General features: G+C 45.6%; 1 protein-coding gene across 1 annotated transcript; it reads right to left on the bottom strand.

Annotated features, from left to right (window-relative positions):
* Nucleotides 1-1,580: 1,580 nt before the first annotated feature.
* On the bottom strand, nt 1,581-23,121 carry LOC110071124 (uncharacterized). The gene is made up of 5 exons (XM_078387689.1): nt 22,996-23,121; nt 22,123-22,247; nt 21,318-21,520; nt 20,880-20,969; nt 1,581-5,335 (listed from the first exon to the last, which is right to left on the bottom strand). The coding sequence occupies exon 5, from the start codon at nt 5,147-5,149 to the stop codon at nt 3,269-3,271; it is 1,881 nt and encodes a 626-aa protein (XP_078243815.1). The 5' UTR covers nt 5,150-5,335; nt 20,880-20,969; nt 21,318-21,520; nt 22,123-22,247; nt 22,996-23,121; the 3' UTR covers nt 1,581-3,268.
* Nucleotides 23,122-23,343: the final 222 nt, after the last annotated feature.

The raw sequence follows: 23,343 nt of genomic DNA on the forward strand, positions 1-23,343 counted from the left end.
CCAGAGTATAATATTCTTATGATGGAAAGGAGTCCATGTAAGGGACGTGGTGGCGATGTGGTTAAACTGCTGAAGCCTCTGTGCTGCAAGGTCAGAAGACCAGCCGACGTAATATCGAACTCATGTGACGGAGTGAGCCCCCATCTCTTGTCCCAGCTCCCGCCAAACTAGCAGTTCAAAAGCATGCAAAATGCAAAAATGTGAGTAGATAAATAGGTACCACCTCGGTGGGAAGGTAAATGGCATTCCATGTCTAGTCACACTGGCCACGTGACCACGGAGGATTGTCTGCGGACAAACGCTAGCTCTATGGGTTGGAAACGGAGATGAGCATTGCCGTCTAGTGTCGGACAAATTGTCAAGGGGAACCTTTACCTTTTTATCCATGTAAGGAAACATGGAGTTTACCTGTCGTTGGGTTCGTCTCCAAGCTTACTCCCATGGTAGGCGTGTGATACGGAGAGAATTTCTCACGTCCCGGAGGTCTTCAACATTTCGTATGTGCCCCACTGTCACTCAAACCCTTTCCTCACACAACAGACTTATAAAATTACTGCTGTGTGGGTTTTTGCTTAGACTGAAGGTGTTCCCACATTCTTTGCATTTCAAAGTTTTCCCTTTGTATGAGATCTTGGATCAATAGAAAGATTGCTTTTATAAAAGATCCTCCTAAGGTCCATGCATTTCTACAGGTACTACAGAACTTCATTAGGATACCTTACTCCACAGAAATCCTACAGAAATTTGCAGACCTCCCAGGCAAGGAGATTCATCAGTGATGATACGATCGCAGGAAAAGGGTGATTCTCAAAATGAGAATCTCTGGGGGTTTGGTATTCTCAAACATCTGGAGATGTACGGTTTCTCCTGTGAGTTCCAATAAACACAACTGACCCACCAGGGTCATGCCAAAAGCCCTCTCTGGGGGGCTGTTCCATTTCTCCCTCTCTTCAGCTAGCTTGCCTTTCTGCCACTCATGAGGTATCATCAAGTTCTCCCACTGTTTGGTCCAGGGTTTCTCCATTCATATCCACTCCCAGCCTTGTGGTAACATCCTCTCCTTCTTTTGCCCTTCTTGATTTTTCCCCAAGATATATTTCTCTTCCCTCTTCCTGTCTTATTCCTTTCGTTTTCTCCTGCATCTCTGCTACTCCTAAGGTTCCTTTACGCAGTGGATCCTTTCTTTCCTCTGATGGACCTTCTGCTTTCCTCTCTGGAACTTCCACTTTAGACACCCCAGGCTCTTTATTTCCAGACCCTCCCATCCCTACATTGGTCCCAAACTTGGATTCTTCATCCGGAACTATCTCTACCCTCCTCGTTTCTTTGTGAACCTTCTCATCTATCTTCCTGTTCTCCCCATTGAGTTGTCACTTCTCTGATGGGTCATATGTTCTGCCTCCGGGGCTCCATTGGGTTTTTCCCTCCTCTTTTCGGGAAAGGACGGCACTCCAGTCAGAATGGGTTTAACCTGACTTTCTTCCTCACATAGACTACCAGTGACAAGGTGTTTGAAGCTCATCTGGGTATCTCGTAAGAAGTCTTTTCATTGTTGCAATGATTCCAGGCAATTCCAAAACTTGTTAATTCTGTACAAGTTCATTTATTTACATCATTTCTAGATTCCATACTTCAATATACTAAATCCAAAAAAAGTGTAAGGCAGTCTTACAGGCATGAGGAAAAAACTGTTGGTACAGATTTTCAAATCCAAACATCATACAGTTATGCAAAAACTCCAGGCTTACTTACAATACACCCTTGCAAAAAGATGCAGGAATTTAAATTTAGATAAAAGGGAATATCTAAGACATGTTTGAATCTAAAATACAAACACATTAAAAGACTGAAATGTTTTAAATCTAGAAAGACGGAATACATCTTCAGAACACTTCCAACTTCCTAGTCAATGAATGATATTCCTGATCAATGAATGACATGCAAAACTATTGAAACTTTAAAAATAAATATATATATATATAATGTAAAAAAAAGCACTATTTGGCTCCAAGTGTGTTGCTAACACAGAGAAAATTTTGTTCTCACCCAGCCATGTGTAAAATCCATTGCTGGCTATCAGTCCCTCGTGATTGTCTTTCTGCTCCTCCAAGGACTTTCGCCCAGGATCAGTTCCATCATCTGTTGTACTTCATGAAACCAAACATCTATGTTTCCCTATTCCTTTCTAAGAACATTTTGTGGGAGAGCTTTCCAAATATTTATCTCCCTTTGTTCTGCATCAGTCAACAAAACCAAATCTTCCCAAGGCTTGTGTTTTCCAGCCTCTCACATGTTAAGGATCAAAGCATTTGATCACCTCTAACCCACTGCACTCCCAGGCCTGAAATGACCAGAACTTGCAAAAACAAGATTTCCACTCCTTCCAACTGTTGTGAAATTTATAAAGGAGGTTGCGAGACACCGAGAGAAGTTGTTTTAAATATATACTTAATCTAAGCCTCTTAGGGAAAAGGTACACGGGGATCCCTAGTAAATAAACATAACATCGAAAAATATATTACATACCATATACAATTGAGCAAAATATGCAACAGCATTCAAGGTAACACCAATAAGTAGGCAAACTCAAAAGGTTCCGCCTTGCACGTAGCTTCGCACCGTCCGAGGGAGGGTGTGGAGATAGAGGGTGAAAAAAACTACATTTATAAGGGAGCACATGATGTTCCTTCCAAGGTTATCCATTAAAGAGAAAGACATGTTACATATTGAATTTTACAACACCAACAATCCCTGACATTACAAAAACAGTATACTGTACTCTCAGTACAATACCACAGAAATGCTTAGTTCCTCATAAATAATACAGAATATATATTAATTAGTACACTCTTTAAACTCAATTACTATCATTATTTATGAGGGTAAAGCCTTCTAAAACAAATGACAGCTTTTCTCTCTTCACTACTTGCTTTTCTTTCATCAGTTAGCTTTAGAACATACATCTTGTTCTCTTTTTACACTAATTTTATAAAAGCTTCCATTGTAAAATATATGATTTTTCTCATTTTTAAGCACAAGGTTCCACGTCTATTTTATAATATTTCTCTGTTAACTAACAATAGAACACATGAAAAGTGGCACTTCAAAATGCCCTCCATTTTTTCTCTTTTCTCTCCGTTTTGCATTAAGTCAGCATTTGGTTGCTTAGTCTTTCCAGTGGAAACCAGCACAAAACTGAAGGAGCTCCTTATGCCTTCTTAATTTATCAGGAGCTCTGAATAAAGCTCTTTCCACAGTCCATGCATTTCTATGATTTCTCCCCAGTGTGAATCCTTTGATGTAACCTAAGGGCACCACTGTGACTAAAGCTCTTTCCACATTCCATGCATTTATGTGGTTTCTCCCCAGTGTGAGTTCTTTCATGTAACCGAAGGACCCCACTCTGACTAAAGCTCTTTCCACATTCCATGCATTTATAAGGCTTCTCCCCAGTGTGAGTTCTTTCATGGTTCCTAAGGGCACCACTCTGATTAAAGCTCTCTCCACATTCCATGCATTTAAAAGGCTTCTCTCCAGTGTGAGTTCTTTCATGATTCCTAAGGTTATCATTGCGACTAAAGCTCTTTCCACATTCCATGCATGTATAAGGCTTCTCCCCAGTGTGAGTTCTTTCATGATTCCTAAGGTGACAACTGCGACTAAAGCTCTTTCCACATTCCATGCATTTATAAGGCTTCTCCCCAGTGTGAGTTCCTTCATGTTTCCTAAGGTGACAACTGCGACTAAAGCTCTTTCCACATTCTATGCATTTGTAAGGCTTCTCCCCAGTGTGAGTTCTTTGATGTTTCCTAAGGTCACCACTGCAACTAAAGCTCTTTCCACATTCTATGCATTTATAAGGCTTCTCCCCAGTGTGAGTTCTTTCATGGTTCCTAAGGTTACCACTGCGACTAAAGCTCTTTCCACATTCCATGCATGTATAAGGCTTCTCCCCAGTGTGAGTTCTTTCATGATTCCTAAGGTTACCACTGAAACTAAAGCTCTTTCCACATTCTATGCATTTATAAGGCTTCTCCCCAGTGTGAGTTCTTTCATGATTCCTAAGGTTACTACTCTGACTAAAGCTCTTTCCACATTCCATGCATTTATGTGGTTTCTCCCCAGTGTGAATCCTTTGATGTAACCTAAGGGCACCACTCTGACTAAAGCTCTTTCCACATTTCATGCATATATAAGGCTTCTCCCCAGTGTGAGTTCTTTCATGTTTCCTAAGGTCACCACTGCAACTAAAGCTCTTTCCACATTCTATGCATTTGTAAGACTTCTCCCCAGCGTGAGTTCTTTCATGATTCCTAAGGTGACCACTGCGACTAAAGCTCTTTCCACATTCTATGCATTTGTAAGGCTTCTCCCCAGTGTGAGTTCTTTCATGATTCCTAAGGTCACCACTGCAACTAAAGCTCTTTCCACATTCTATGCATTTGTAAGGCTTCTCCCCAATGTGAGTTCTTTCATGTTGCCTAAGGTTACTACTCTGACTAAAGCTCTTTCCACATTCCATACATTTATAAGGCTTCTCTCCAGTGTGAGTTCTTTCATGTTTCCTAAGGTTACCACTGAGACTAAAGCTCTTTCCACATTCCATGCATTTATAAGGCTTCTCCCCAGTGTAAGTTCTTTCATGTTTCCTAAGGCCACCACTGTGTCTGAAGCTCTTCCCACATTTCAAGCTTTTATAAGGCTTCTCCCCACTGTGAGTTCTTTCATGTGACTTAAGGCCACTACTCCAACTAAAGCTCCTTCGACATTCCATGCATTTATAAGGTTTCTCCCCAGTGTGAATCCTTTGATGTAACTTAAGGACACCACTGTGACTGAAGCTCTTTCCACATTCCATGCATTTATAAGGTGTCTCCCCAGTGTGAGTTCTTTTGTGTATATGGAGGCTCTTGTTCTGACTCAAGCTCTTTCCACATTCCCTACATGGATACAGTTTCTTCCCTGTTTGTGTTCTTTTGGGTCTACTCAGATGACATGCATTTACGTGGTTTCTCCCCTGGGTCAAGACTTTTATGTGAAATCCATGCCTGCCCACTCCAATTTCCAATTCTCTGTTTTCTTGCTTGATTATGAGTTCCTGCCCAGGAAGCCCCAGATGTTGCTGGGCAATTCTTCTCCTGTTCATCATTTGCTAGATTGGAAAAAGATAAACAGCCACTTCCAAAATCTGCAGGAAAAAGGAATGAAGTGTTCGGACTCTGTCTGACTCCCAGAGGAGGAAGGAAAGATAGCCAAAAAGGTGAGGGAAGAAAATCGGCTGGACTGTAGGTTGTTCTTTTGGGCTTGAAGTTGGAAGGGCTTTTCAATGAGGAACCTTTTGGAGGGAGGAGTAATGAAAGGAGGATCATTTCCACACCGAAATAAATACATCAAATTCAAAGTATACTAACTTTTTTCCTTCTCAAATTCTCCCCAATGATTATACTTACATTTCCAGAAAATTAGAAAGGAATTTCTCAAAGTTTATTAAAAAGGGAACAAATCTTTTCATTAAAGGATTATATAGCAAAAATGAATAACAGAGGGGAAAGGTACAGTGGATCGAGCAGAGATGTCCAGCGCTCCGCTTTGCCTGGTGAGTTTCGATCTCTTTCAGTGTTTGATGCCAGATACTGTGGACAAAGCACTAGATCTCTGTCGGGCCACCACCTCATCTCTTGACCCTTGACCCTTGCCCGGCCTGGCTAATCAAAGCAGTCAGTCCTATAACAACAGAATGGGCCATAGCAATATTTTATGGGTCTCTTCTTGAGGGCAATTGGGTCTCTTCTTGAGGGCAGGGTCCCCCCCACCCTCAAGGAGACACTCATTAGAACCATTAGAAAGAAACCATATTTGTCGGTGGACAATATTGGCAACTATAGGCCCGTCGCCAATGTTTCTTTCATTAGCAAAGTAGTCGAGAGGGTGATGGCTGATCAGCTTCAGGTGCATTTGGATGAAACAAATGCCCTGGATCTGTTCCTGTCAGGTTTCAGGCCACGCCATGGTACTGAAACGGCGCTGGTCACACTGTCAGATGACCTGTTGAGGGAGGCTGACGGGGTAAAACATCTCTGCTGGTCCTCCTCGATATCTTGGCCACCTTTGAACTGTCGACCACGGTAGCCTCCTGAGGAGGCTCTCTGAGTTGGGAATTGGTGGCCTGGCATTTGCCTGGCTCTATTCTTTCTTGGAGGACCATCCTCAGAGAGTTCAGCTTGAGGAGGGGGACCCGGCCCCTTGGAGCCTCAATTGTGGAGTTCCGCAGGGCTCGAGCCTCTCCTCAATGCTGTTTAATATCTATATGAGGCCGCTGGGCGGGGTCATCAGGGGGTGTGGGCCATCGTGCCATCAGTATGCTGATGACAACCAACTCTACATCTCCTTTTCTTCAACCACTGTTTGGAGTCTGTACAGCAATGGATGCAGGAAAATGGGCTGAGGCTGAACCTGGACAAGAAGGAGGTCCTGAGGGTGGGTGCACCCTCCATCAGCAGTTTGGAAAACTCCCTCTCTTTTGGGGGGGACTGACTCTCACTGCAAAGAGTGAGGTTCACAGATTGGGGATACATCTGGACCCAGTACTCACCATGGAAACTCAGGTGGTGTCAGTGGTCCGTTCCATGTGTCATGGTTGTGAATATTAAGGCTAAAACCTGAATTGAAGATGGTTTATATAGTTGTTAAGAAATGTAAGATGGATCCATATTGGTTTTGTGTAAGAACTATTTTGTATGATGGGAATGTTATTCTAGAGGGCTGTGGGAATGTTTTTCTTTTAAGCCAGTAGAAGCCAATACAAGATAAGAAGACCAGACACTTGTTATGGTGGAGAAGAGAATAGACGGAGAAAAACAACACCTGTACCTCACAAGAAGAGAAGGAGGGGACTACTTCTACTACCTTACACCGTGATTGGATAACAGTGTGAGAGACGAAGAAGACAGGGCGAGCCTAGAAGATAGAGAAATGAACTGTTGCCATGTACAGTGTTCCATTCCTATTTTTTCCTTTACAGAACCAGAGATTTTTCTAGGTCTTTTTTTCCTGCTGCCCTGTGTCAGGGAAAAGACTTGGGGAGATGTAGAGAGTTGAAGAAAGAACAGGAAGGGGGACTTTATGCCTTTTACCTACCCTAAGGAACGGACATGTTGGTGGTTCGGGCTAAACCGCAGAAGCCTGTGCTGCAGGGTCAGAAGACCAAGCAGTTGTAAGATCGAATCCATGCGACGGAGTGAGCGCCCGTCGCTTGTCCCAGCTCCCGCCAACCTAGTGGTTCGAAAGCATGCAAATGCAAGTAGATTAATAGGGACCACCTCCGTGGGAAGGTAACAGCATTCCGTGTCTATTCCTGCTGGCCACCTGGTCACAGAAACTGTCTTTGGACAAAACGCTGGCTCTATGGCTTGAAAACGGGGATGAGCACTGCCCCCCAGAGTCAGACATGACTGGATTAAATGTCAAGGGAAACTTAACCTTTACCTTTAAGGAAGCTTTTAGAGATTTTTAGAGTAGAGCTTTTTTAATCTAAAGGGAATTAGTTGCCTTAATTGTAATTGTAACAATCCTTGGAAATGCTTTATTGCTATGCTTTTGCATCAAACTGACTTTATTCTGTAAATCTATACTTTTTCAATAAAAAGATCAATTATAAAATCTTTTGGTCACTTGAACAGTGAAGCTTGTTGCAGCCATTCCCAGAGGGAGAGGCAAGGCCAGAATAAGCTACTGAGTCCTACCTAATTGAGCTTAGTAGATTTTAGGACTACGAAGCTTATGTGTAACGTCTCGCCCTGGCTGAGGTCACCAGGATTCTACCCTCAGGCTCCCAGTTACTCTCTGTCCACTGACCAAGTTCACCTTAACGGGAAGCTGGATCGTGACACCGCGTATTTCCATCTCTGGTGGATTGCCCAGCTATCTTGCCCTATCTTGATGTTGGTGTGCTCAGCACTTTGGTCCACATGCTCGTAATCTCAAGATCAGAGCACTGCAATGGGCTCTACGTTGATGTACCTTTGAAATTGATGCGAGTAGACTTTGTGTAGAGGGGCGGGGTATAAATCTAAATAAAAAAGCTACAAGTGGTGCAGAATGCGGTGGCCAGAATTCTCAGTGGAGTGAGGAAATACCAACATGTTACTCCCACTCTGGCTGCCTTACATTGGTTGCCCGTTCGCTTCCGTGTTGACTTCAATGTTCTAATGATTACATAGAAAACCCTAAACGGTTTAGGACCTCGATACTTTGCGGAGCGCCTCCTCCCACCTAGATCTACCCGCACCACTCAATCTAGTCAGGAGGGGTGATCGAGGGGCCTAACACCGAGGGAGGTCCAGAAAGAAAAAACAAGACACTGGGTCTTCTTGGCAGTGGCCCCTTCTCTTTGGAACGAACTCCCCTCCGAGATCCCTTTGCCCCCCTCGCTGGGCATCTTTAAAAACCAACTGAAGACCTGGTTATTCAGACAGGCCTTCCCTCCAGGAACTACTTTATTCTTTCATCCCATCTTGAGTTATTATCATTGTATATTGTTGATAAATTGTTATTATATATTGTTTATATTTTCTCTGTTCTGAACTGCCCAGAGTAGACAAAGTCTAGATGGGCAGCATATGAAAAAACAAACAAACAAACAAACAAACAAACAAACAAACAAACAAATACTGAGGTAATAGAATCTGAGAACTGAAGTGAACTCCCAACCTCTGGCTCCAGAGTTAGATACCTAAACCAATGTGTATGGAAAGAGGGGGGGGAGAATTTGATAAACCATATCTATGAGAATAAAAGCAAAAATGTAAACATTGATATTGAGAAGGTATTTAATCATAGCAAAATTAAATATAACATATTACAGTAGGAACTCAGTTTACAAAATCAATGTGTCCTCCAGGACAGAATCCCGAACCCCCGGTCCATGGCCCGGTGCCAGTCTGTGGCCTAAGGGGGACCGGGCTGCAGAGATGCTCCTCCTGCACTCCCCCTGCACAGGTCCTTTGTGCATGTGTTCATGTATGTGCCAGCGGCCAGGCATGCACTCCCCCACCCCTTTCCACATACGCATGAGCGTGTGTGCCCTGCACGAACACCCTCATGTTCATTCGCGCCCATGCCTGTGTGTGGGCGCACATGCGCAGGAGTGCCCCACCTTCCCCAATCAGTCCGTGGGGTTAAAAGTTTGGGGACCTCGGGTACAGAACACTATCTTCATGCGAAAAATACATAAACTGGAATGCAGATTGCCATAGCGACAGTGGCGGCACTAAAGCCTCCAGGCAGAGATAAACTTCCTTCACAAAGCAAAAGAAATGGGAAAAAAGAAACATTAACCAAGGCATTACTTCGAACTAATTTCTGTTTCTAAACCAGAAATTACGTAAACTGAGATACCTCTGTACCTTAAAGGTAGCATTCTCGGAAGTGCTCCCTGTTCCACGCACAGGGCCACCTAGGCAGGCGGAGCTCAGGGGCCTCAATGCGTAAATGAGACGGTGGTGTCAAGGGGAGCGGTTCAGATTCATTTCACACCCAGGCTTGCACAAGAGGGACAGGCTTCATTTGAATGAAGACGGAACCAGACCACTGGTGTGTAATCTTTAAAAAAGTGGCAGAGCAGCTTTTAAACTGAATCCCGGGGGAAAACTGACAGGAGCCGAGTGGCGGCTGTTTCGGGACTCCTCATCCCTGTGGAAAGAAGGTGGAAAGGGTAGAGAACCACAAAGTGATGGCAGTGCAGGAATTAGGACTGGGAGCGTGATGGGATGGGATAGTTGGTGCGCTGGAAGGAGAAGCAAACAAGCAGCCCTTCTTGGGGGGAACCCCCATACGCAGGTGCTTTTATGCAAATGCCCAAAGGGTCTGAGCAGAAATGAGAGAGCCGGAAAATTTGGTGGCCATTCAGAGAACCAGCAGGATACTGGTTCTGTTAATTCACCATTTCAAACCTGGACAGGAGCGTGAGTTTGTCTGTCTGTCTGTCTGTCTGTCTGTCTGTCTGTCTGTCTGTCTCTCTCTATCTCTCTCTCTCTCTATATCTACCTATCTACCTATCTACCTATCTACCTATCTACCTATCTACCTACCTACCTACCTACCTACCTACCTACCTACCTACCTACCTACCTATCTATCTATCTATCTATCTATCTATCTATCTATCTATCTATCTATCTATCTATCTATCTATCTATCTATCTATCTATTTAATTTATATGCCACCCACACTACCCAAAGGTCTCTGGGCGGCTTACAGCATTCAAAATACAATTAAAAAGTCATGACAATTAAAATGCAATTAAAATAGATACTCTAAAAATTCCCATTAGGACCCACAGCTGATATTATTTCAATTAAAAGCCTTCTGGAACAGGAAGGTTTTCACCTGGCACCAAAATGTCACCAGCGTTGGCGCCAGACGAATCTCCGTCGGGAGAGTATTCCATAGTCTGGGGGCAGCTGCCGAAAAGGCCCTTTGTCTACAAGCTGTCCCTCTTACCTCCTTGAGGGACGGCTCTTTCAAAAGGGCTCCCTGGCTAGATTTTAACTGCCGGGTAGGTTCATATGGAAGGAAGCGGTCCTTCAGATATCCAGGGCCCAAGCCGTTTAGGGCTTTATACGTCAAAACAAGCACTTTGCATTGGGCCCGGGCAGCAACTGGTAGCCAATGTAACTTAAACAGAATCGGCTTGATATGTTCCCTAGTGGCCCCGCCACTCACAGCGACGCAGCTCGATTCTGGACTAGTTGCAGTCGCCGGACTGTCTTCAAAGGCAGCCCCACGTAGAGCACATTGCAGTAATCTATGCGGGATGTTACCAGTGCATGTGTAACTGTCATGAGACTCTGCTCGTCCAGGTAGGGCCGTAGCTGGTATAATTTCCGCAGCTGAAGGAAGGCGCCCCTGGCCACCAAGTCCCCCTGGGCTTCCAGAGTTAGACTGGGGTCCAGGAGCACCCCCAAGCTTTGGACCCTGTCCCTTAGGAGGAGTGTAACCCCATTCAGGGCAGAGAAATGGCCCTCCGACCTGTCCGGCGAAGCACCCACTAACAGCAGTTCCATCTTGTCTGGATTGAGTTTCAATTTATTAACCCTCATCCAGTCCATTATCAGGTCCAGATACGAGTTCAGCACAGAAACCGCCCCACCTGGATTGGTGGAAAACGAGAGGTAGAGCTGAGTGTCATCAACATATTGCTGACTCCTCAGCCCAAACCTCCTGATGACCTCTCCCAGCGGTTCCATGTAGATGTTAAATATCATGGGGGACAGTACTGAGCCCTGAAGGACTCCAAGACATAAATCCCATGGGACAGAGCAGCTGTCCCCCAGAACCACCCTCTGGACACAGTCAGCCAGGAAGGAGCAGAACCACCGTAAAGCAGTGCCCCCAACTCCCAACCCAGCCGGCCTATCCAGAAGGACACCATGGTCGATGGTGTCGAAAGCCGTTGAGAGGTCCAGGCTTATCAACAGGGTCACACTCCCCCATCTCTCTCCTGGCAAAGGTCATCGTACGGGGGGGACCAAAGTAGTCTCCGTGCCAAAACCCCACCTGAAACCTGATTGATGATAAGAGTGTTGTCTGGATAAAGCAATAACGGGACATGATGTGTCCCCAATTTTGGTGGATGATCCTCTACACTGGCTAGAAAGAGGGCTGGGAGGGAGCAAGAATGCAGCCTTGCTTTGCTTCCTTGTTGGTTGGAAATTGATTAGTTAACTCACCTTTCAAAGAGGCACGAACTTGGCATCTTGTGCCAGAGTATAAAATTCATATGAGGGAAAGGAGTCTTTTATCTATGCCAATATTTTCAAGTATTTAAAAAAAAAAGCTCTCGGTCTACTGAATCGAAAGCTGCCTTTAAGTCAAGGAAAGCTACAGCCTTGTACAATTTAGAACGTTCATGCTTAACTTTTTTGTTAATAAGATGCAAACGTATTGAGCAGTTATCTACTGTGGCCTTACCTTTCCTGAAACCAGCTTGCTCAGTCAGGGCCAAGCAATGCCTGATTATTGATCCAGGAACTAAGTTTAATTAGTAGTTACTGTGCATAGAGTTCCCAATTACTAATAATACAGTTTTCTGGGAGGTGAGGGCCCTCTTTTTTAATCAATGGGGGCAAGAATTGCATTGGTCCAGAATTTTGGCAAGACCCCAATATTATCTATAGCTGGGAAAAGGAAAGCCCACCCGTCTGGTTCGAATTTGAATAAATCCAGTGGGATAGCATCGGGGCCGGCTGCTTTTCCAGCTTGCAATTGAGTGATTAGATCTTCGGTCTATTCTATTATTATTTTTTTCTTTAGTCGTTAAGTTGTATCTGACTCTTTGTGACCCCATGGACCATAGCACACCAGGCCCTCCTGTCTTCCACTGCCTCCCGGACTCGAGTCAAATTCATGTTGGTCGCTTCGATGACACTGTCCAACCATCTCGTCCTCCCTCGTCCCCTTCTCCTCTTGCCTTCACACTTTCCCAACGTCAAGGTCTTTTCCAAGGAGTCTTCTCTTCTCATGAGATGGCCAAATTATTGGAGCTTCAGCTTCAGGATTTGTCCTTTCAGTGAACACTCAGGGTTAATTTCCTTTAGAATTGATAGGTTTGTTCTCCTTGCAGTCCAGGGGACACTCAAGAGTCTCCTCCAGCACCACAATTCAAAAGCATCAATTCTTTGGCGGTCAGCCTTATTTATGGTTCAGCTCTCACTTCCGTACATCACTACTGGAAAATCTATAGCTTTGACTATGAGGCCCTTTGTTGGCAAGGTGATGTCTCTGCTTTTTAAGATGCTGTCGAGGTTTGTCATTGCTTTCCTCCCAAGAAGCAGGTGTCTTTTAATTTTGTGGCTGCTATCTCCATCTGCAGTGATCATGAAGCCCAAGAAAGTAAAATCTATTACTGCCTCCATATCTTCCCCTTCCATTTCCAGGAGGTGAAGGGACCAGTGGCCATGATCTTAGTTTTTTTGATGTTGAGCTTCAGACCATTTTTGTGCTGTCCTCTTTCACCCTCATTACGAGGTTCTTTAATTCCTCCTCACTTTCCGCCATCAGAGTGGCATCATCTGCATATCTGAGATTGCTGATATTTCTTCCACCAATCTTAATTCCGGTTTGGGATTCTTCCAGTCCAGGCCTTCACATAATGTATTCTGCATATAGGTTATATAAGTGGGGAGATAATATACAGCCTTGGCATTCTCCTTTCCCAATTTTGAACCAATCAGTGTTTCCATATCCAGTTCTAACAGTTGCTTCCTGTCTCACATATAGGTTTCTCAGGAATATATAAAGTGGTCAGGCATTCTCATTTCTTTAAGAACTTGCCATAGTTTGCTGTCGTCCACACACTCAATGGCTTTTGCATAGTCAATGAAGCAGAAGTAGATGTTTTTCTGGAACTCTTTGGCTTTCTCCATAATCCAGCGCATGTTAGCAATTTGGTCTCTAGTTCCTCTGCCCCTTTGAAATCCAGCTTGTACTTTTGGAAGTTCTTGCTCCACATACTGCTGAAGGTTACCTTGGAGGATTTTGAGTATAATCTTTCTAGCATGTGAAATGAGTGCAATTGTATGCATTATCTGGCAATGCCCTTCTTTGGGATTGGGATGTGGACCTATCTTTTCCAATCCTCCGACAACCGCTGAGTTTTCAAAATTTCCTGGCATAGTGAGTGTTGTACCTTAACAGCATCATCTTCTAAGATTTTAAATAGTTCCATTGGAATGTCATCACATCCACTGGCCTTGTTGTTAGCCATGCTTTCTAAGGCCCACTTGACTTCGCTCTCCAGGATGTCTGGCTCAAGGTCAGCAACCACACTATCTAGGTTGTTCGGGACACCCAAATCTTTCTGGTATAATTCCTCTATCTATTCAACGTCAAGAGGAAGTTCGTATGCATTTACGGGTGGGCTTCTGTACGTATGTGCTCCCTTTACTTTTACTGCTTCTGTTAAATGCACAGCTGATGGCACCATAGAAATCATAGAATTAGTGGAGTTGGAAGGGGCCTACGAGGCCATCTGGCAGGCAGTGGAAAACAGGAGGGCTTGGCGTGCTCTGGCCGTGGCGTCACAAAGAGTCAGACACGACTTCACAACTAAGAAACAACAACAAGACCATCAAGTCCAACCCCCTGCTCAAGGCAGGAATAACATCAAAGCATACAGTATATTCAAGTTTTTCTTGAATGCTTCCACTGTTGGAGCGCTCACCAACTTCCAAGGTCACTTCCACTGTCGTACTGCTCTAACACTTAGGAACTTTTTCCTGATATTCAACCGAAATCTGGCTTCCTTTAACTTGAGCCCATTGTTGGATGTCCTGCACTCTGGGATGATCTGGGGATCCTCAAGAAGGATCAGAGGGGTTTTTCTCATCCTCCTGTTTTTGGAGGTTGTTGATATTTCTTCCGCAATCTTAATTCCTGCTTGGGATTCATCCAGTCCAGCCTTTTGCATGATGCATTCTGCATCATGTATTCCAGCTTGTACTTTTGGGAGTTCTCGGTCCACATACTGGTGAATCCTACCTTGTAGAATTTTGAGCATAACCTTGCTGGCGTGTGAAATCAGTGCACTTATACAGCAGATGGAGCATTTTTTGGCACTGCCCTTCTTTGGGATTGGGATGTAGACTGATCTTTTCCAGTCCTCTGGCCACTGTTGAGTTTTCCATTCATGATGATAAAAAAAGTGCACTGGTCCTGATGTTGGGCTGTGGCACCAGGATGGGTGACATGACATTTATCGTGGTTTGATACTTTTTCCACATCACACACCATTGATGATGATTACATCTTCTGCGAGGTAGTAATAGTTTAATGCAATGTTCTAGGCACGTTGGACACCTTACTACTCCCGATACCACCCCATGGCTGGTGTGCAATGTGTTCCAGCAAAAATAGTGCACATCTTTATTAACTTTGGTGCATCCTGCTAGGTGCACAGCTTCTCCATGTTTGTCTGCAGAGAATATAATCAATCTGATTTCGGTATTTCCCATCTGGTGATGTCCATGTGTAGAGTCGCCTCTTGTGTTGTTGGAAAAGAGTGTTTGTGATGACCAGCTTGTTCTTTTGACAAAACTCTATTAGCCCCTGCCTTGTTTCATTTTGAACTCCAAGGCCAAACTTCCCTGTTGTTCCTTTTCTCTCTTGACTCCCTACTTTAGCATTCTAGTCCCGTTAATGACAAGAACATCTTTCTTTGGTGTCAGTTCTAGAAGGTGTTGTAGGTCTTCATAGAATTGGTTAATTTCAGCCTCTTCAGCATTGATGGTTGGTGCATAAACTTGGATGACCGTGATGTTGAAAGGTCTCCCTTGGATTTGTATTGAAATCATTCTATCATTTTTGAGATGTTATTCCGGTAGAGTTTTTCCCACTCTTTTGTTGACTATGAGGGCTACTCCATTTCTTCTATGGGATTCTTACCCACAATAGTAGATATGATAATCCTCCAAAATAAATTCGCCCATTCCTGTCCATTTTCGTTCACTAAAATGTTTATTCTTGCCATCTCTTGTTTGACCACATCCAGTTTCCCATGGTTCATAGATCTTACATTCCAGGTTCCTGTGTAGTATTTTTCTTTGCAGCATCGGACTTTCCTTTCACTTCCAGGCACGTCCACAGCTGAGCGTCCTTTCGGGTTTGGCCCAATCGCTTCATTAGCTCTGGAGCTACTTGCATTTGTCCTCCGCTCTTCCTCAGTAGCATGTTGGACACCTTCCCACCTGATGGGCTCATATTCCAGCATGATATTTTTTTTTAGCCTTTTGTTTCTGTTCATGGGGTTTTCTTAGCAGAGATACTGGAGTGGCTTACCAGTTATTGCTCGAGGTGGATCACATTTAGTCAGAACTCTCCACTATTACTTGTCCATCTTTGGTATCCCTGCACGGCATAGCCCATAGCTTCTCTGAATTACTCAAGCCCCTTCGCCACAACAAGGCAGCAATCCATGAAGGACGTCTATGGTTATTGGTGGCCAAACAGGAAGATCAGAGAGAGCAAAGAGTGCAGAGGGTCTAACAGTAGCTCCTCCTCTCAGAAGCAGCTGTGACATCATCCAGGAGAGCATTTGCTGCACTGGAGAATCAGCCAACATCTTAGCAACTTTGGGAAGAAGCGTTCCCCCACAATAGTTTTCTGCCATCTCTACTTCTTCCTATTTGAGTCCCTGTTGACCATTTCCAGATCTCCGGAGAAGACCTCCTGGTGACATCTGTGGCCCTAGTAGAATAACGTGTATCTGATTTAATTCATTATTCAAGGAGGGCCGTTTAGGCAGCGGAATCTGCCCAAAGTCGTCTGTCATGAAGACAGATGCAAAAAAAACTCATTTAATTTCTTTGCAATCTCCAAGTCGCCTTTTCCCTCCACTTTCCCTCCCTCACCATCCAGGGGACCATCTGGTTCTCTGGCAAGTTTCCTGCTTTTAAAACATTTAAAGAAGCTTTTATTATTCCGCCTTCTATTGCTGGCCATATGCTGGCCACAAAGTCTTTCTTTGCCTTTCATATTTTGCCAGAGTTTGCGTTCCTTTTTATTTTCTTCATTTGGGAAGAATTTCCATTTACGGAAGGACCCCTTCTCTCCCGTTAAAGCCTTGGTAACTTTCCTCGTTAACCATTCTGGCACCTTCTTGGAATTCATTGATCCCCCTTTTTTTGCAGTACACACTTCCACTGGGCCTCTACTGCCGTTGTTTTAAACAGACCCCATGCCCTCAGGAGTGATATTTTTTTTTTGTAAACTTCCCTTTCAGCTTATTCTAACTTGCTTCCCCGTCTAAGGGAAATCCACTCTTCGGAAGTCAAGGATTTTTGTGTCAGATTTGCATGACACTCTCCTCCCAGCATGCATGGCGAAAGATATGGCAGCATGGACACTATTCCCTAGCGACTCAGTGACATTCCCGTCCCTAACCAGCTCCTGAGTACCACACGATGTTAGATCCAGAGGCACCTGTCCTCTGTTGGGCTCCATGAGAAATTGCTCCAAGGCGCAGTCGTTTAGCATGTTTAGACACCCGGTCTCTCTTTCTTGACCCGAGCACACATTGGCCCATTCGATGTGAGGAGAATTGAAGTTCGTCAGGATTACAATCCTGTCCCTTTTGGACACCTCCCTGATTTCTCTCTGCATTTCAAAATTTCTCCCTCAAGTTTCCCCCCGCATTTCCCCCTCAGGTTTTTCATCTGGAGGATGATAGCACCCCCTCCTCGCTATCACATTGCTCCTTCGGGCTGGCAGTTTGACCCACAGTGATGGAGTCATACTCGCCATCCACCTCCCTTCTGCTGGATTCGACCCCTTCTTTGACCTAGATGGCCACCCCACCTCCCACACGGCCCTCCCTGGCCCTCCTGTAGAGTTTATCGTCAAGGGCAAACCTTCCAAATGATCAAAAGAAGAATTTTGGACATTGAATTACAGGAACTATGGAAGACAGCCAGTTAAGACCTGCTCACCACTGTTTTCCCACTTCCCCTTTAAGATTGGAAAACTAGATTGAAAAATGCCGGGCCATTCACCCTAGCCAGATGCAATGTCAAGCCTGCAGCCTAACTTTAAGATAGGTTCAAAGGAATCCCGTACCTCAAAAGACATTGCTCATGCCAGCAGGGAGCATTGGAAACTCTTGCCCACATGTGTCTGCACTGTCCACTCCACCAGAGTGATCGTTCCAAATTTGTGGCACTGATCCTGTTCACAATGGAGAGAAAATCTGCTGTGGACAAAGTTGGCTTTATGTTATCTGTGGAGGTGCCTGACATTCTGGAAAGAATTGCATATTTCATCAGCAAAGTTTCACTTTCAATTCAATGTTTTTTGGGAGGGTTGGTCTTCTGCTTGCCTCCCTCTGGGATTTTGTATGCGTTGGGCACTTAACGAACCAGTTTGCTTATGTTTTATTCTCTTTCATGCCAATAAAGGTCTGTCTGTCTGTTAGCAGGCTTGATTGGCAGGAATTGTGGTGGTAGGGATAGAACTTATGAAGAGCTGAATTCAGGTTCATGGGGTTGGTCTTGGATAACATCATGGATGCCGGATTTCTCCACCCTACTATATATCTTGTAATTGGAATTGTGGTTCTTACTAGTGTGGGATTATTTGTACGTGTTCTATCTAGAATTTTGTCTCTGTGTGTTGTTGAACTCCAAGACCAGGAAGGGCTAAACAAAGACAAGCAGATTTAAATTCAGTGTTGTTTCTATTGTCGGAGTTTAAAAGGGGGGAATGGATACCTGGATATGGCTGAAATTAGCTTTATTCCTGGTCTTGGAGTAGAAAATTTTATTTTACATGTTATGTTCTTAGCTACTGTAGGTGATCACAGAACAATAGGAAGGCAATTAACTTTAGAGAGAAAACGCAGATGTCCGCCAGTGGAGCCTGAAGAAACTGCCTTAAGAACTCTTTTATTAATATAGCAGGATTAGACAGAATGTTGTGAGAATTTAGATAGGACACTAGTTACCTAATTGCCACTAGGATTGGCTGGAGAAAGTCTTTGAACATATACCCTAAGCAGAAAGGCAGAATGAGAGATCACCCCGCCCTCTGTGAGATGGGTGCTTCTCTGCCAGGAGTGTTTGCACATCACTCTAACAGATAACAGCCAACAGTCCTTGGGCACGATTTTCCCGCAACCAACTTTGTATTAAATCAAATGCCTATATTTCACAGCCTCCTCACCTTTCAATTAGCAGATGGCCCAGTTAAGAATAAAAGGGACGTGGGCTAAACCACAGAAGCCTGTGCTGCAGGGTCAGAAGACCAGCAGTCGTAAGATCGAATCCACACGACGGAGTGAGCGCCCGTCGCTTGTCCCAGCTCCCGCCAACCTAGCGGTTCGAAAACATGCAAATGCAAGTAGATTAATAGGGACCACCTCGGTGGGAAGGTAACAGCATTCCGTGTCTAAGTCGCACTGGCCATGTGACCACGGAAGATTGTCTTCGGACAAAACGCTGCCTCTATGGCTTGGAAATGGGGATGAGCACCGCCCTCTAGAGTCGAACACGACTGGACAAAGTCCAAACACACATGGAAGGAGAGAATAAATGGAAAAGTGAAGCTGGAAGGGCCCTAAAAGGCCATCAAGTCCAACCCCCTGCTCAACGCAGGAATACAGTCAAAGCATATCTGCCAGGTGATGATCTAAGGTTTTCTTGAATGATTCCAGTGTTGGAGCACTCCAAAATAGTCAAAACATAAAACCCAGCCAGGAGCTAGAGTTTGAAGGCCATACATCCGAGTCCGCCTTGGTAAAAGAAACATGTTAATAAGATAAGGAAGTTGGGATACACTTCCTTCCAGACAATGTGGCGGATCCTAGAAGAAGGTCATCAAGGGGAGGTGGGCAGACCCCAAATATCTATAGGGGACCAATGTGTTTGTTTTCCACATGTTTGTACCCAATTAGGTGTAGGATCCAAATATTAAGTAGATTTTGACCAATGAATTCACGAAGGCTTTCACCGCTGGGATCTAATGGTTGTTGTGGGTTTTTCGGGCTCTTTGGCCGTGTTCTGAAGGTTGTTCTTCCTAACATTTCACCAGTCTCTGTGGCCGGCATCTTCGTAAGAGGGATAGAACTTAAGAGTCTGGGGTCTAGGTAAAGAGAGGAGAGGGAGATGGAAAGAAAGGCGGGACTTCCTCTGATCAGTTCAGGCGCATCTCGGATCGCCCAGACCAAAAGGGAAACAAGGGCCGGGAGTAGGGGATAAAGATCATTCTGCCTGGATTGATGGGTGTGCCTACCCAATTCGGACACCTGCTTTTGCAAAACCAGTTTTTTTAATAAAGGAGAGCTGCCTGTATTTGTGGTTGTCTGGTTCCTGCATTTAAGTAACAAGGGTGTGAGCATTTCTCACAATTTGGGGCTCGGTCGGGACCCAAGTCTCCTGTCGTGGTCCCATCGATTTCAACAACTTACTTTCCCTGGCGAGGACCTCGGCTGCGCAGGTGGGACAACCCAAGACATCTGACACCCCGGTGAAGCAGACCGGGAGAATTTGTTGGGCACAAATCTAACAACCAGTCCACTCCGTGCTCGGACCAAGGTAAGAAGAGTGGACTGTTTATTGCCTTGGTGGTTGGGATCAGGACTGACAGACACGAGTGCGAGAGATGTGTCTTGGACCCAAAAGGAGTGTGGAGTCCTGATCCGCGGTTCCATTGTCTCCACAAGGAGGGTCCAGCCAGGAAAGAGGGGAAATGGGACAAAGGAGAAAAGGGAAAACGCCATCCCCCCACGTGGGATGTGAAGGGGAGAGAAAAGGAAGGAGAGTAGAAATAAGAAGGACCAGGAGCAGAGAGTGAGAGAGAAATAGAGGCCAGAACGGCAGAGGTGAAGAGAGTAAGCGATTGCTTAAAGGGTGGGAAGGTTTCTGGATGGAGAAAGCATGGATGCATATCTGGGAGAGGATGATGGTAGAAAGAAAAGAGGCAGGAAGGGGAAGGAACCATCACACAGCCAGTAAACCTTTCTACTGGGGTAAACGGGACAGAAGAGGATGGAGGCGAAAGAGAAGGGAAGGAAAAAAGAGAGAACGTAGAACGGAAGAACCTTCCCCCACATGGGGTGTGTGGAAATGCCTTCCCAGAGGAGATGATGGGAGGGGGAGATGGGTGGACTGAGGAGACGCTGCCCCTCTTTCATCAGATGCCAAGGAAACCATACCCTCGAACACCAGCACTCTGCACATGTTCAAAGAAGACGTGTGGTGTCGTGGATGGAGTACCAGACTGGAAACCAGGAGACCTGGATCCAAATCCCTTTCGGGACAGGGAAACGGAGAGGAGAGAGTGTGTGGAGGGGGGCAAGGCTCCTTAAGCCACCTCTTGAAATCTCACTGACCTTGCAAACGTTGGGAGGGATGTGGGACTTGGGTTCTTTCTTCTGGGTCCCAAAAACAGCAGAGAGAAATCACCTCCGTCTCACCCCTTCCTAGGAGAAAAGGAGAAAGGAAAACATCAGCCTGGAGGCTTTACGGATAAAGGAAATAAAAAACATTTCCATCCAGGATGTGCCTTCCTTGTGTTTCTATTGAACGGGGCTACATCCCCATCTCCCTCCCCCCCCTCTCCCCCTCCTTTCTCTCTCTCTCTCTCTCTCTGCAGGCATAACTTCCCTCTGACACATGCAATGAAAACAGCAGAATACAAGAGAGTAGATATCTCACTGTCAATTTAAAATATTTTTATCTTACCTTTCCCATGAAAAAAGATGCAAGATCGCTTACGTGCCTCAGAAAAAAGGCAAAATTTAAACGTGAAAAACAGCAAGACTACAAACCTTAAAATGAACCAAACTGAAGCTGCACTAAGGATGGCAAACGAAATCAATATTGAGAAAACGCCGTGTGATGTAGTGGACCGGACCCTCTGTTGTCACAGGACCATCCGTAATTCGAATTGTGTTTCTTATTATTTTGGGATTATTTGTACGTGCTATATCTAGACTTTTGCCTCGGTGTGTTGCCTATTGTTCAGGAAAGGCTGAAACAAGAGGAGGAAATTTAGATTCAGCATAGTTTCTATTGTCAGAATTTAGAAGGGGGGAGTGATACCTGGATATAGCAGAAATTAAGTTTCATTCCTGGTCTAGGGAGTAGAAATTTTTATTCTACATACTATGTTCTTAGACACATTACTATTCTTATGGTATTTGTCTGAAGTCAAAAGGGAGCGTCTCCCTTAAGTCAAAAGTTTCCCACTATTTATTTAAAATATTTTTACCCCACCTTTCTCCTTAAAAAGGACCCAAGGCAGTTTAGGTACATCATTAAAAGGTAACATTTAAAAGTGAAAAACAAAACCTTAAAATGAATCAAACCAAAGCTGCACTAAGGATGGTAAACAAAATCAACCTCTAATAAAACACAAAACCCCCGTGCAATGGAGCGGAACGAAGGCTGGACCGGATCCTCTATTCTCACGGGACCTTTTGTTATTTTCGGCCCCTTCGATGATCTCAAAGTAGGGGGCGTCTCCAAAAGGGCTCCTCGGCCTCCATGCCCCCTCCGTGGGCCAAGGGCCTGGTGTGTCGTGGGGTTGCCAACCCACGGTGGGCCGAGTTCAGGTCTCAGTACTTTTCTCACCTGCTGTCTTGCAACCCCTTGGAATTCACTGCTCTTCCTTTGGAGCTCACTCCAAACCTCTAAGGGCTTGGAGGGGCGGCAACTGAGGGTGTGTGGGTGGGGTCATGGCGTCCGGGCTGCCCCTGCTGGAAAGCAAAGCGTTTTGTGATTCCCTTGATCTGGAAGGGACTCTTCAGAGCCATTCACTCTGCAAAAGACCTGCCGGGAGAGGGAACACTCCAGAAGCAGAGGCCCTGGGTTGCCTTTATCCGGTCTTTCCATGGAAAGACCGGAGCTTTTTTGGCCTCTTTCTAAAGGTCTTTTTTGCTCCCCCTTTTAAGGGGAGGCAGGAGGGCGAATCCCTAGCCTAGGAGGAAGAAGGAGGATCCAGGGGGCAGGTCTTTTGCACAGCCAACGGCCCTGAATTGCACCTTCAGACCAGACCCGTTTTGGCCCTGTGAGAAGAAGGACGTCCAAGGGGAGACCTTTTCCTGGGCGGAAATCGATCTCCCTTTCAGTCTCTTCCCCCCCCCCCCACCACCATACGAAAGATCCTGTGGAGGAAAGTCCACCCCCATCTCTCTCTCTCTCTCTCTCCCACCTCCTCGCCCAGGCCTGGCCCTGATCCTCGCCGCCTTCCTTGGCCCTAGCGATTGGGGGGGGGAACGTGGGGTCTTTCCGGGGGGGGGAAGAAGGCGGATGCCCTCCCGTTGCAAGCCGGGGACTGCCCTGCAAACCAAAAGGGAGAAACCGGTTTCCGATCCGGATTGCTCGGAGGAGACCCCCCTCCCCTCCCCTCTCCTTGGGGAGTCCCTTATTCGGCTCTCCCCCCCCCCCCCACGCCGCCGCCTCCCCAAGGAGGTTCAGCCGGAGTGAAGCAAGCGGGAAACTCACGAGAGGAGCCCTCCTTCTTTGGAAGAGCGTCCGCCTGAGACCATAGAGGTGGCGAGGGAAATAGGGGCCAGGAGGAGATTCCCCTCTTCCGGTTCCTGTTTAGAAAGCGCCAAGTTCGAGAACAAGGGAGGGGGAGGGGCTGTGCGGACAGGCGGGGGCAATCACGTGACCCTCGCTCGCTTCTTACGCCCAACTGGGAGGAGAGAGAAGAGGGGGGAAACCTAGAGCTACGAAGTGGGAAAGAGAGATGCGCCACTGCTCGGAGATCCTCCTAGAGAGTCAATCTCACCCCTTAACAAGAAGATAGCGGGGGGGGGGAAACTGTCCTCTTCCTTATAACCCCACCCA

Source organism: Pogona vitticeps, chromosome 2, assembly GCF_051106095.1.
Source record: "Pogona vitticeps strain Pit_001003342236 chromosome 2, PviZW2.1, whole genome shotgun sequence".
Classification (NCBI taxonomy): domain Eukaryota; kingdom Metazoa; phylum Chordata; class Lepidosauria; order Squamata; family Agamidae; genus Pogona; species Pogona vitticeps.